Source organism: Rosa rugosa, chromosome 7 (genome assembly GCF_958449725.1).
Source record: "Rosa rugosa chromosome 7, drRosRugo1.1, whole genome shotgun sequence".
NCBI classification, from domain to species: Eukaryota; Viridiplantae; Streptophyta; class Magnoliopsida; order Rosales; family Rosaceae; genus Rosa; species Rosa rugosa.
This window is the reverse complement of record NC_084826.1, coordinates 19,927,968-19,942,335: the sequence shown is the minus strand read 5'-3', so window position 1 is coordinate 19,942,335 and position 14,368 is coordinate 19,927,968. Positions and strand designations below refer to the sequence as shown.

General features: G+C 40.5%; 1 protein-coding gene across 3 annotated transcripts; it reads left to right on the top strand.

Annotated features, from left to right (window-relative positions):
• Positions 1 to 1,701: 1,701 nt before the first annotated feature.
• On the top strand, positions 1,702 to 5,072 carry LOC133720515 (myosin-binding protein 7). 3 transcript variants are annotated; one of them, XM_062146863.1, is made up of 4 exons: positions 1,702 to 2,111; positions 2,483 to 4,015; positions 4,102 to 4,148; positions 4,539 to 5,072. In XM_062146863.1, the coding sequence occupies exons 2-4, from the start codon at positions 2,627 to 2,629 to the stop codon at positions 4,636 to 4,638; spliced, it is 1,536 nt and encodes a 511-aa protein (XP_062002847.1). In that variant the 5' UTR covers positions 1,702 to 2,111; positions 2,483 to 2,626; the 3' UTR covers positions 4,639 to 5,072. The 3 variants fall into 3 exon arrangements, with proteins under 3 accessions (XP_062002847.1, XP_062002845.1, XP_062002844.1); XM_062146861.1 differs by having other exon boundaries at positions 2,475 to 4,015; XM_062146860.1 differs by having other exon boundaries at positions 2,422 to 4,015.
• Positions 5,073 to 14,368: the final 9,296 nt, after the last annotated feature.

The window sequence follows — 14,368 nt, the reverse complement described above, 5'->3', positions numbered from 1 at the left end:
CCATGACTTTAGCTACTCTATGCCCTCATCCTAACCAAATGAATCTCTGATCCCTAAGAGCAAGTGCAGCGGTTGCACTTTGCCCGGGCAAATTGGGGGAATGATGATGTGTTGACCAGCCAAAGTCATTTTGTTGCTTCCACCGGTCCATCTTTGACCAGCCTTGCCTTTTCATGACCAAGGCCAAAGAAACGGGCAAGCAAATGACTAAATTCTTGACTGGGGGTGAGGGTTGCCAGCTCGGCTGAGGAGAGAGAAGAGAGAGTTTCAGGGGTGAAAGTGAAGAAAAGCAGAAAAATCTGTCCTTATGAAAAAGGACCAGAAATTTTTGCTATTTATAGAAAATTTTCAAATTTTCAAAAATTTATAACTAATTCATACGAACTCCGATTTTTGCATTCCACATATGCACAAACTCGTATCGACGATCTCTATAACTTTCATGAAGGAAGTTTTCCCAAATTATGTATGTGTAAAAAGTCGATTTTCGAGTCCCCCTTAAAATTATATAATAATGAACAGTGTTGACCGGGCAAGAAAAACAACGGGTGTAAACCCATGTCCAGTGGCAGTGAATAGTAACTTGACTGGTCGAATTCTCGACTTCTCGACTTTGCATTTTCTTGACTACGGGTGCACTTGCTCTAAGATCTATATTAGGTAAAGTGTTCAAATGACAGAATGTTTTCACTTGACCTTAAAGTTGATCACTCAACAATAGAGCACTATGAACTAACCAATGACAAGTTGCCACATCATTGGCTTTTTAGACAAACTGACAAAGTCTAATAAAGGAGACACCTAGTATAGGAATAACTTTTTTACTCTATGATTTCTCACCATGCTCAAGTATCTCAAACTCTGCTATATGTTTGTCCGTCGCGATTTGAATGATCATCATTGATTTCACATTATTCTCAATTGATGATTTGAGTTTTGAAGGCCATATTATTGATATAGGTTTAATCAACAATTTCTTCATATGGTGAATTGCTTTGCAGAGTATTGGAGCGTATTTCCTATCAAATTTTGTAAGTAATGAATTGTTTTACGTTCTTGTGCTTATTTTACCTGTTTGAATTTTATTTTCAAACAGAGTGATAAAGGGAATGTGTTAAAGATGAGGAGATAAACAAGAAGAAGAGTCGCTTTTTGGCCGTTCAGTACAGTCGTGATAACGATAATTTGAATAAAAATGTCACAACCACACATTTACAATCAGAATCTGTCGAACTTATCTCATTAATGACATGTTTAGATCAGTGCACCACGATCTGGTTTATCCAATTTTAACACTTATTACGTAACGATAATGTATCACAACCGCCTCGCAAGTGCCAACTTCCCGATGCATTCTCTCTCCACGCCAAATTTAGTAAAAAAACCCAAAACGCATTAACAAGTTAAATCAATCACAACCACCTCACAAGTGCCAACTTCATAATTTGGATCAAGTTAAAATCCCCCGGTCAAACACCCCTCATAACCAGTTAATCAGGTATCGCCACTAATTTCCGACGTGTATCGTGCGTGTTTATTTCGCAATTCCGAATTTTACCCAACAGTAAAAAAAAAAAAAACTAAACAGAGTATAAAATGACGCGGTAATTAGTTGTAACAAGCCGGAGTCAAACAAAAAAGGTCCCCCTCCTCCTTGAACCAACCAACGCCCCCGTTTCTCTCTCACTCTCTCTCTCTCCTCTGTTGGTTGTTGTTGATAATTTCCTTCTCTCTCTTTCTCTCTCCTCTAACACGGAAATCGAGACGAATAAATACAAAAAAAAAACAAAAGAGCAGGAAGGGGGCAGTTGGTTTTTGAAAATAACAAACAGGAAAAAAAAAAAAAAAATCTAGGGTTTCCCCAATTCTCTGAGACTGTAATATCCCCCCCAATTTCGATTTTCGGTTCCCTCCAAAGCGCGGCTTCTAAATTTGGAGTGGGGGGGGAGGGAGGATTCCAGCTCGGCCTTCTTCTTTTTTTTGTTTCGCTGTTCTTCTTCCTTCAGATCCTAAATTTTCTCCGGATTAAGCTTTTTCTTTCCGGGAAAATTTGGCCTGCACTTCCTGCTCTCCACGACTTTGTGCGGTTTTGTTCTTCAAGCTCTTTCCAGGTACCTCTCTCTCTCTCTCTCTCTCTCTTTCTTTACCTCTTATCTCGTTCTCTTGGTGGCTCTGTTTTCTTATTCCCCGGGAAATAGGCTTTGAGTTTTTCATAATCGCGGCTTAGGCAATCGTGGATTAGGGAGCTTGTTTCATGTTCCCTCAGGTTTGAGGGAACCTGTGATTATTAGAGGCATGGTGTTTGCTGTGTAGTTTTCATTTGATACATACTCCGTCGAAACAGAACGGAGTTGTTACATGCATTTGCTTTTCGTTTTTGTTTTTGTGTGTTTAGTTTTGATTTTGTTGATTTTGGTTTAGGAGCTTTTGAGTATGAATTGTTGATCTGTGAAGAACAATATAACTGGTGGTAGGGGTGCAGGAAGGAGGGGGATTCGCAGAGAGAGAGAGGAGGATCTGGGGGGAGCTCAACGATAGGATTTCTGTTTTGTTGAATGGGGTGATTCTGTTGTTTTCGGCTGGTGTTGTGTTGAATTGGTTGGGGTTTTGATTGCGGATCGGGTGTATGGAGTTGGAGGCACTTCCGTCCCCGTCGAGGAATGTGGCGAAATGTTGCAATTGCGAATGTAGTTGCACGTTGACGACTGGTTCCTCGGGGACATGGATTCGGTCGGTCAAGAGGAAATATGCCGAGTTGGAGGAGGAGGGTAACCGATTCTTTATACCCGGGTTGGAAGTCTATTACAATGCAAAAGTCCAAATGGATCACGAATGTAATGCACTGCGTGAGACTCTTAGTAGCCAGCAGAAAACGATACAAGATTTGTACACCGAACTGGATGAGGAGAGGAATGCTGCTTCATCAGCTGCAAATGAGGCTATGTCCATGATACTGAGGTTGCAGAGCGAGAAGGCTGAAATACAGATGGAGGCCAGGCAGTTCAAGCTCTTTGTCGAGGAAAAGATGGCACATGACCAGCAGGAGCTTGTGGCATTGGAAGATCTTTTGTATAAGAGAGAGCAGACAATTCAGGCACTCACCTGTGAAGTGCAGGCCTATAAACATCGGATGATGAGTTATGGGCTATCTGAGGCCGAGGCTGATGGTGCAGGGAGTGTGCTCAGCCGTAACCAGAGCATGGGGGATGTTGAATCCCAGTATGATCTCCCCACAACTCCCGTTTATGAATACCCACCTTTGAAATGCAAGATAAATGAGACCCAAGGTCCTTTGGAGGATGATGATGTAGCAGATATTGAGAAATATGCATTTGGTGAGACTCCTCGAGATCATTTGAAGAATTTAGAAAATAGGCTCTACCAGATGGAGAGATCTCCGAGCAACACTCAGTTGGAAGGGGATTTTTCGGGCTCCAAGCACATATATGAAAAGGGGGTGATTGGCCATTCTCCTAGGCGGTCAAGACATTCCAGGATAGTTTCAAATGATTCGACTCCATATTCAGCAATTGTAAGAGAAGCCGGTGCAGATTTCTTTGCTGAATCTCCTAGGTATAGCAGCAGCTTCAAGAGGGCAGAGAATGTCTCCCACCCTGAGGACTACTCATATACGAGAAAGTTGGACAATGCATCAGAAATTGGAGATGACATGTGTGACAGAGTTTATACGATTGACTCTATTCATAATGGAGCACCATACAGTGGTTTTACTGAGGCCAAAGCTGGAGCTGGGATCTATGGGGATTACGTAACTACACCAAGAGGGTCACTTCACCATGCCGAGGATCCTGATATCATGAAGCTCTATATGAGGCTTCAGGCACTTGAGGCTGACAGGGAGTCAATGAGGCAAACAATGCTTTCGATGCGAACTGATAAAGCTCAACTGGTGTTACTCAAAGAAATAGCTCAACACTTGTGTAAAGACATGTCACCAGATGGACGAGTGATTGTGAAGAAGCAATCTGGCTTTTCATTCATGTCGGTTTTTAAGGTAATTTTGGATTTATTTGTGGCAAATGAAATATATATATCTAACATGGATCATCATTTGAATTAGCACTTGTTTGTTGTTTGCAGTGGGTCAAGTCCTTTGTTTTCTGGAGAAGGAGAGCCCGTCGAAGCAAGTAAGTAGTGGTTGTTGACACCATAGTGGATATAAATTTTAGCTTATAATTGACACGGTTCTTTTAATTTCTTTTTTATGATTAATTGAAAATAATGCACGTTTGAAAATAGAAAGGCCTGGCACCTCCTTGTAGCAGTCTCCTAACCTTTGTCCACTAATTTTGTAGTGCTTAGCAATAGACTTCTTAAAGCCTTTAGAGCTAATCTTTGTCCCACAAACATCTGTACATGTTTCTCTTTCCAGTAGACAACATGAAAGATAGCAGCTTATAATAGCTCCCAGAGCAAAACCTTGTGTCCCACAGCCTTCTGGCACTCTTTTGCTTTCTTGATTGAACATGGGTATTTATTCCTTTATGCTTTCTTATCATGTTCTCAAAATAATTCAGGTACATGTTTGGACTATCGGCCAATGTGGGTTTGCTGATGCTTTTAGAGAACAGCCCCCGTGCAAGGCAGTGGAGATGTCTTACTAGTACACAAGTCTGAAACTGGTTACCAACATCCGTATCCGTATCTGTATAAAGGAGACGCTCAGCACTCAATGTGTGGAACACCAAGGGCTTTTTTAATCATGCTACTGCGAGTAGATTTTTTACATTCTTTTCCTGGTTTGGTTGTTGATGCTGAATTTGGGTTTTTGTGCAGAGTGTTCTTTTGATTCATTTTCATTGGGGATTTGAATGTAATCCGTTTGCCTGATTGGTATAAACATGGGTACCTTGAGCATTCTTGCTCATATAGTACCTTGGAATTCAGCTCAAGCTTTTGTATCATTTGGTAGTCCTCTCTCCTGTACATTGCAGATTCTTGTATGCTTGATTTCCCATTCAAAATGTGCAAGGCCTATTCTAGTATCTTTCAAGTCCTTGCTTTATGCAGGTTAACCTGCAGATGGGATTTTAAATCTTGTTTCCCTCGGATTTTAGTGTGGTCTTCTTCATCCTCATCTTTTTCCTTTAATAAAAGCAGAGCTGCTCCTTTAAAAAATTAGTGGATGCTTTTGGACCAGAGCATAAATTTGATACAGAACCGTTACTGTCATTCAAATGTGCTAGTGTCGATTCTAAAGTCTTTAATATGCACTGGTATTTTTTTATTTTTTTTTCGATGGATTTAAAAATGCTCTGGTTTGATAAAGAACCATCATTGTTCATTTGATTTTTTTCTCTCTTTTCGTTATGTTTGTTTCTAAAGTTTGATGAACTAGCTGGCATGGCTGCCAAAGTAATCCTGTTACAAAATAAGTGCACGTCTTCCTGGTCTTAGAACGGAGTGATTCTTGCGTGGGCAGCCGCACCGCCACGTGGTGCGGCAGGCCAATCATTCCCCTAGCAGGGGGGTATTTTGGGTATTTTACATTTAAAAATCAGGGACAATTTCGGAATAAAAAAAAAATTCTGAGATTGGATTGGGCAGCCGCACCGTACACGTGGTGCGGCTACCCGCACCTAAGAATTGGCCCTTAGAACGTGATAAGACGGTCTTGGATCGCATTGTTTGACCATTGACCAATTAGACGGCAATTGACAACTCGGCAGTCAGCTGATATGTGTGGCACACTGTTTTAGAAGGGGATAAATTCTTATAGATAAACTTTTCTTTGTTCTTTTTCTGATTTATTTCTTCTTAATTGGAAATTTTTTAAATGAAGCTGCGTGTTACGTGAGTCGTTAGATATAATAAACTTATTTTAATTTTTGCATGTGCTCGTCATAAAATATCACGAGGTTTCTCGTTTATTGAGTTTTAACTTAACGGTTATTTAACACACTTTTCACCTTGATTGAGTTTAACTTGACAGTTATGTAGCACGTCAACTCTACCCAAGTCACATTTCCTAAAATAGGATATTCCCTCAGTTTCTTCAAATATATAAAAAAGAATTTCCTTACTAAGAGACGGTTATCCGTTAAACACTGATTTCTATTGGTTTATATTGACAAATATCATTTCATACTATTCTAAAAAAAAAGAGGGTCCTTGACCCAAAGCACTAAAATTGGCCACACTTATCTCATTTACTCCAGCAATAAAATTTTATTCCCAGTTACCCCGTTTCAAGCAAAATGACAATTTTGCCATTAATATAATTAATAAACTATATTTTATGCCACTCATCTCTCTCCCCCCAGCACGACACACACACACGCGCGCGCGCGCGCGCACACACACACACACACTCTCTCTCTCTACAGACGCCGACTCTTTCTCTCTCTCCCCGTCACTCCCTCCTCGTCAGAGTCGATGTCAACCGGCCAACTTCCTCCCTTCATTCGTACCCCGCACCAACAAGCTAGACCTCTCGGATCTCCGACTTATCACAACGACGACCTCAGGCTGCTCTGAATCGAATTCCAGCAAGCTCCGTTAGTTTCCACCGGTGAAGGAATAGTAATCAGATCCGAAGACGTGCTTTATAGAATCAACACCGAAGAGTCCAAGCGCCGCAGCTCCGGTGCGACTCAAAGTCCGACTTATTCTCTACCATCGGCCTCGTCAAGCTCGGCTCCAGAGTGAGATTTCCAGATCTGAGCAACGCCGATAACTGGGTTTGCTGCGATTTGGTGCCCAGAGTATTTTCTGGGTGCCCAAATCAGATTTTTTTTTTTTTTTTAGGTAATGGGGCAGAAGGAAAAAAAAATTTTGAATGTCTATTGGGGGGCAATAGACGTTTTGAATTTATATAATTTTTTTTTTCTTAAATCAAAATTTTATATGTCTAAATTTAGGGAGATTAATTCTCATTCTGGCGACTGAAAGTCCTATTGGGGGGCAATAAACCTTTCCGGTGAGATTTTCAAGAAAGGTCTTGTGGGCGAGGGCCGGTGACCGGAATCCGGCGGCCGATGACTAGTGACCGGGCTCCGGCTAAGTCTCCTATGGTTTCTCTCTCTTCCATTTTTTTTTCTCTCTCTCTCTCTCTTCCATTTTTTATCTCTCTCTCTCTCTCTCTAAGTACTAAAAGGGTGAGGGTATTAACAAAAAAAACAAAAAACAAAAAAAAAAGGTATTAGGGAAGACCTCCTTAGAGTGTTTTGGGTAAGAGGGAATTAAAAAAACTTAATGGGGTAAATGGGAAAAAAATCTCTAGAAATAGGGTAAATGGACAAAAAAAAAAAAAAAAAAAAAGTATCATTTCATACAAAAGCGCCCGATTAAAACTATCATACAAAAGTTGTTGTCCCCCTTCTGATTTGCTACTATGTGTGCTCTTGCATAACCATGGTTATATATTTGATAAAATAAAATAAATTAAATTGATGAGTTTACCCTGACACTGATGACCCTTGGATAGATCTTTTGCCAAACCGGCCACACTATGAGAAACTTCTAACTTGTGTAAAAGACTGGGTGTACTATTCAAAAGGCAAGAATCCACTAAATCAAGACTCGTTTGGATGCTATTTAGCTTTGACCTTATGTAGAACTTAGAGCATCCACTAACAATAGCTAGAAAATAATCCCAGCTATCATATGAGTTGAAAGAGAATATGCTTGGATGTGAACATTCTCAGATTCTTAACTAGCCCGGTGTGGAATACACCATTGTTACTCGCTTTTCATTGTTGATAAACAATTGTCTTGCTCTGTTCGGATGGGGGCGAACAAATAAACATATCAGAGCAACTCCACCGATGCCCTCTTGACCGGTCTCCAGCTGGGCAAGGTGAGGTGGTTGTTAACAGTGCATAACAAACTTGGATATTTTGGACACGTTGTAGTTAGTTGTGCTCTCCAGCTGTACCTCACACTTGGTCATGCATGAGTAATTAGTTAGAGTTAGTTTCATTCTCAGGTTAATTAGCAGCTTAGTTAGTTAATTAGCTGTGTAGTATATATAGCATGAGAGACTCATTATCTTGTAATCAAGCTTTATGTGATAATACAGATTGTGTTAGTTGCTCTCTCTCTCTCTCACAAATATCTTTTCCTCTCTTCGTTTTCGTCTTCGTCTCCACGAAACCCTAGCTCAGTTTGATTGCCATGGCTAACATGGTATCAGAGCTCACACAGATCCAGGACCTGTGATCAATACTTCCGCATCTATGAATTGAGAAGACAGTGTTCAATTTTATTGATTTGCTTTCTCAGATCTGGTTTTATCTGTGTTCTTGCAGCGATTTGTGGCTTGGATCATCTTCAAAGCTTGGATCCAGTCTTGAAGATCATCGAGGCTCAATTTTTAATCTCTCTAGTGTTCGATTGAATTTTCAGGTGAATCGCACTCGATCTTTCTCTTCAAAATAGTCAGATCTATGTATTTTTGAGCTGTGTTCTTGAGCTAAACATATGAAGTAGTATCTCTCTGGAGCAAAATTCTATTCTTGCGTATGAAATATTGAGCTGTGATTAGAGTGTAGCAAGAAACCAAAACTTGAGCAAAATCATATTAGTAGTGAAAAACTTGAGTATTATACAAGGCTGAGTTGATTTCGTGAGATTCTGAGTCACTTTGTTGAAGTAAAATCATTAAGCTAATTCTTGTTAATTTTCTAGAAGAAAGAGAAGTGTTGAAAAAAAATCAGTACACAAGATTATGGCTATTCAAAACAACTCTGGACTGTCTCACTCTGATGTACACTCACTGCTAAGTGTGATCACTATTCGACTCAGTGAAAGGAACTTCATAAAGTGGAGTTTTCAGTTTCAATCCACTCTTGCTGGAAATGGACTCTTTGGCTATTATGATGGCACAGAGATACCTCCTCCTCGTTATGCTCTCACTACTGAAGGGCAGGTTACTAATGAAGAGACTGCAGCATATAAGACCTGGAAGCAAACTGATATGGCTCTCATGAGTTTACTCATGGCTACTCTAGATGAAGATATTGTAGATGTGATCATTGGCTGTAAGACATCTCAGCAAGCCTGGCTTGCTCTCCAAGAACAATTCTCTGCTGGCTCAAGAGTGAGCATCATGCAACTCAAAACTGAACTACAAACTATGAGGAAAGGAGGTGAATCCATTGAGAAGTACTTACAGAAAGTAAAGAATGCTCGTGATCAACTGTTGTCTGTTGGAGTTAATATTCCTGAAGAAGACATTATCATTGTGATCTTGAATGGCCTACCTGAAGAATACTCCATTGTTAGAACTGTCATTGAAGGAAGAGAAACACAGATCACACTTCGAGACTTAAGATCTCAATTGCTTGCTGCTGAAAGAAGAATTGAAGGCAGTTTTTCACTAAGCTCTACCATAAGTGCTATGATAGCTCGTGGAGAACAGTCAAGAAATGAAGGACAAGACAATAGGGCATGGAATAAGAGGAGTGATGGGAAAGTAAAGGATGGAAGAAACAATGGGACTGGTATTGAGTGTCAAGTGTGTGGAAAACGAGGTCACACTGTAGATACCTGCTTCAAGGTTCATAAATGTCAGATATGTGGAAAACATGGTCATCTCACCAGTACATGCTATCAAAATCCAGCCTATAAGCCTCAGCAATCCACTCAACCAGCTAGATCTTCAGCTCATAGTAGCAATGGAGCATCTCCTGAATGCCAGATTTGTTCCAAGAAGGGCCACACTGCTGCTAACTGCTTCTATAGATCTGATGTTCCTTCTGACCATCCTTCACTCTCTATTCCTACCTGTCAAATCTGTGGACTGAAAGGCCATGTTGCTTTGAATTGCTCTCACAGATCCAATTTTGCTTATCAAGGCTCAGAACCTCCTGCATCACTTGCTGCTCTGATTGCACAGAATAATGGCAATCACAATAGTATCTGTCAGTCTTTACATGGAGGATATTTGGTGCCAAATGATGCTTCTGCATCTAACTATCCTGGTGGATTTCATCCTAGTAGTGGAGCCTCATCTTCTAATGCATCTGCTTCTCCAAATACTGAAGTGTGGATAGGACAAGGTCACAAAAACAGTTCTCTACCAAGGAAAGAGTAGTGCAGAAGGACTTTTTCTCTTCAAGACACCACAAGTTTCACTAATAAATAGGCTGTCTCACACTGCTTTGGTGAGCTCTACAGTCTCATCTCCAATTTGGCATCAACGTTTGGGGCATCCCACTCACCCTGTGATGCACAAGATGCTTACTAGTTCTCACATAAAGCTACCTAGTTTAGCTTCGAGTCAACTTTGTTCATTCTGTTTAGAAGGCAAGATGCATAGACTGCCATTTCCTGAGTCAGTATCTCATTCTTCAGTGCCCTTTCATAAGATCCACTCTGATGTTTGGGGGCCTGCTCCTCACCTTTCTATAGAAGGCTATAGGTACTATGTTACCTTCATTGATGATTGTACAAAGTTTGTGTGGATTTTCCCACTTATCAATAAATCAGAGGTTCTTGCCAAGTTTGTTCAATTTTATGCTTTTGTTCATACTCAATTTGACTCTACAATCAAGATATTCCAAACTGATGGTGGAGGGGAGTTCAACAGTAAAGCTTTTCATAACTTTCTGATCTCCAAAGGCATAATCCATCATGTTACTTGTCCTTATACTCCTCAGCAGAATGGAGTGGCTGAGAGAAAGAACAGACATATTGTAGAAACAGCTATCTCCTTGATGTCAACTGCAGGCCTTCCTAAGCAATTTTGGTTTCATAGTGCTGCTCACTCTTGCTATCTCATCAACAGAATGCCCTGTAAGTCCCTCCACATGTTGTCTCCATATGAGCTTCTCTTTCATAAACCTCCTGATGTCTCTCAGCTGAAGGTGTTTGGTTCTTCCTGTTATCCATACCTTAGACATTATACTCATGACAAGCTTGATCCTAGAACTACTCAGTGTGTGTTCTTAGGCTATGCTCTACGATATAAAGGAGTCTTCTGCTACTGCATTCCTCTTAACAAACTGTGGATGTCCAGGCATGTTGTCCATGATGAGACCTCTTTTCCTTTTTTATTGTCTTCTCAGCCTGCCTCTGCTACTGTTGATCCCATTACTTTCTTCCCCAGCTCTACTCCTACTCCTCTGTCCTCTACTTCTTCCTCCTTAGTTGTGCCCCTCAGTGATGCCCTCCCTGAGTTGCAGGGGGGTATCAGGGTGGATGATGAGTCCTCTGATACTAATGATGAGTCTTCTAGTAATAATGAGTCTACTGGGTCTTCTAGTAATAATGAGTCTACTGGGACTTCTAGTAATAATGAGTCTACTGGGACTTCTAGTGATAATGCAGATGATGGGACATATAGTGATGATGTTCAAATTGCTAATGGTACTGTTGATATGCAAATTCCTGAGGTACAGACTAACAGTGATGCTGATATACCAGTCTCTGAGAGTGCACCTCATGATGTTCAAGACCAGCCTCTAGCAACCAGTCCAGAAAATGGTAATGTTGTTTTATCCAGTGTCAATAACATTAATGATGCTAGTCCTGTACGAGATGGTCATGTGCCTATACATAATGATCATAATGCTGTCTCAGTTGCTAATGGTCTTAATGACAATATATTGAATGCTTTACAATATGGAGGAAACATTGATGCATCTGATGGAAACTTGCCTCAGAATCTTGATTTTGTTGTGGATCAAAACTATAATACTCATTCTATGCTAACCAGAGCCAAGAATGGAATTGTCAAACACAAGACTTTTGAAGATTACTATTGTTTCTCTGCTATTACACAACAGAAGCTTTATGAAGAGTATCCATTCTTTAGTGGTTTCACTGCTGTTTCTGATATCAGTGATATTGTAGAACCCAAATCCTTTAAAGCTGCTGCAGGGAAAACTGAATGGGATAATGCTATGCTAGAAGAGATTGAAGCATTACAAAAGCAAGGAACTTGGTCTCTTGTTCCATGTCCAGAAAATAGAAATATAGTAGGAAGCAAATGGATATATAAGATCAAGAAAAATCCAGATGGATCTATCTCAAGGTACAAGGCAAGGCTAGTTGCACAAGGTTACAGTCAAGCTAAAGGCCTAGATTATGATGAAACTTTTAGTCCTGTTGTAAGGCACAGTACTGTCAGAGTTATCCTAGCTCTTGCTGCAATGAACAACTGGGAATTAAGACAGTTAGATGTGAAAAATGCCTTCCTACATGGGGATCTGAAAGAAGAAGTCTATATGGCTCAACCTCAGGGTTTCATTGATCCTGTACACACTGATTATGTGTGCTTGCTAAAGAAATCTCTTTATGGCCTGAAGCAAGCACCAAGAGCATGGAATGAAAAATTTACCAGTTTCCTCCCAAGCTTGGGATTTGTGTTCTCACATTCTGATCCAAGTCTTTTCATTCGACATACTTCTGCAGGCATGGTAGCATTATTACTGTATGTAGATGATATTGTGATCACTGGATCTGATAATGCAGGAATCCATGAGGTTATTTCCCAGTTGAGTATGGTCTTCGACATGAAAGATCTTGGTCCTCTCACATATTTTCTAGGACTGGAAGTTACTAGAGTCAATCAAGGGATATTCCTCAGTCAGGCTAAATATGCAAATGATCTCCTTGTTAAAGCAGGAATGGATACTGTCCGATCTTGCAGCTCTCCATGTCTTCCTCATTATCAGATGACTAAGGATCAAGGTGTGCCTCTCAAGGATCCAACTGCATACAGAAGCATAGTAGGGGCCTTGCAATATCTCACCTTTACACGACCAGATATTGCTTATGCAGTAAACACTGTTTGTCAATTCTTGACAACTCCTACAGATGTTCATTTTGCTGCAGTTAAGAGAATACTTAGATATCTCCATGGCACAACTCACAAAGGCTTGTTTTATAGTTCTGTTCATGCTCTAGACAATGCAGTTTGTGTCAAGGCATTTTGTGATGCCGATTGGGCAGGTGAGGTTATTCACAGGCGATCAACTACTGGCTTTGTAGTTTATCTCGGTATGTGTCCAGTTTCATGGCAATCCAAGAAACAAGGAACTGTGTCTCGCAGCTCCACAAAATCTGAATATAGAAGTCTTGCTAATACTGCTGCTGAAATCAGTTGGGTCAGACACTTACTTTGTGATCTGAAGATTGCTATTCCTAGAGCTCCCTTGCTCAAGTGTGACAACCTGTCTGCGTTGGCTCTAGCTTCAAATCCAGTGTTTCATTCCAAGATTAAGCACTTAGACAATGATTTTCATTTTGTCAGGGAACGAGTTCAACGCAATGACTTGTGCCTTGAATATGTCTCCACTACAGAGCAAACTGCCGACATCTTGACAAAGGGGTTACCTTCTCCACTCTTTCGGTCTCATTGTATCAATCTCAGGCTAGTCACCCTAGCTGAGCTTGAGGAGGGGTGTTAACAGTGCATAACAAACTTGGATATTTTGGACATGCATGAGTAATTAGTTAGAGTTAGTTTCATTCTCAGGTTAATTAGCAGCTTAGTTAGTTAATTAGCTGTGTAGTATATATAGCATGAGAGACTCATTATCTTGTAATCAAGCTTTATGTGATAATACAGATTGTGTTAGTTGCTCTCTCTCTCTCTCACAAATATCTTTTCCTCTCTTCGTTTTCGTCTTCGTCTCCACGAAACCCTAGCTCAGTTTGATTGCCATGGCTAACAGTGGTGACCTCCATTTCAGAAAAAATGGCTTCCACTGGTTGAAGCTTGATTGGCTGAATCATGGCTTCTGGCATCTCAGGCGAAGAAAAAGGACAGCTGCTTGACTGAAAACTTGACTGATCTTGGCCGACTGCCAGCTCAGCCCAATGGCAACGTGGGTGACGGCGGCATGATCGGTGGAGAGAAGGGACGCGAGAAGCAAGGCGCGTATTCTACAGATTCTTGGCGTGTAGCGGAAAAAAGTCAGGCGCGTGATGGCAGTGTGTTCCAGAATTGAATGGTCAGTGTTGCTACATATGGAAGCTAGCCGTTGGCTAGTTTAGAAAATTGAATCCAACGGTCAATTAATCTGAACCGTTGGTTTCAATTAATGTGAGGATCCAACGGCTTGTAATTAATATGTATGAATATTAATGTAACAGTAACAAAAACGGTAACAAACGGTAACTAAAAAAATTCTAAAATTTTTCCTATAAATACCTATCATTTATTTTACCTCTCACACCCAAAAAATTATATTTCTTAGTGTTATCATCCAAAAGGATGTTGCAAAAAAACTAAAATGCAAAACTGAAATCCAAAAGGAAAATACCAAAAAAAACTAACAACTAAATTTATTCTGACATAACCCTAATTCTCCGCATCTGTCTTGTACCCCTCCACCCGTCAATGCAGTGAACAGCCTAGTTTTAGGGTTATGCTGAGTCCAGCCCACAACAAGCTCGC

What these genes read in the sequence shown, in the direction of transcription:
- LOC133720515 (XM_062146863.1), top strand. Translation starts at nt 2,627, where the DNA reads ATGGAGTTGGAGGCACTTCCGTCCCCGTCGAGGAATGTGGCGAAATGT. An exon ending in CATTCATGTCGGTTTTTAAG is followed by an intron (nt 4,016 to 4,101) that starts GTAATTTTGGAT and finishes TGTTGTTTGCAG; the next exon opens with TGGGTCAAGTCCTTTGTTTT. An exon ending in AGGAGAGCCCGTCGAAGCAA is followed by an intron (nt 4,149 to 4,538) that starts GTAAGTAGTGGT and finishes AAAATAATTCAG; the next exon opens with GTACATGTTTGGACTATCGG.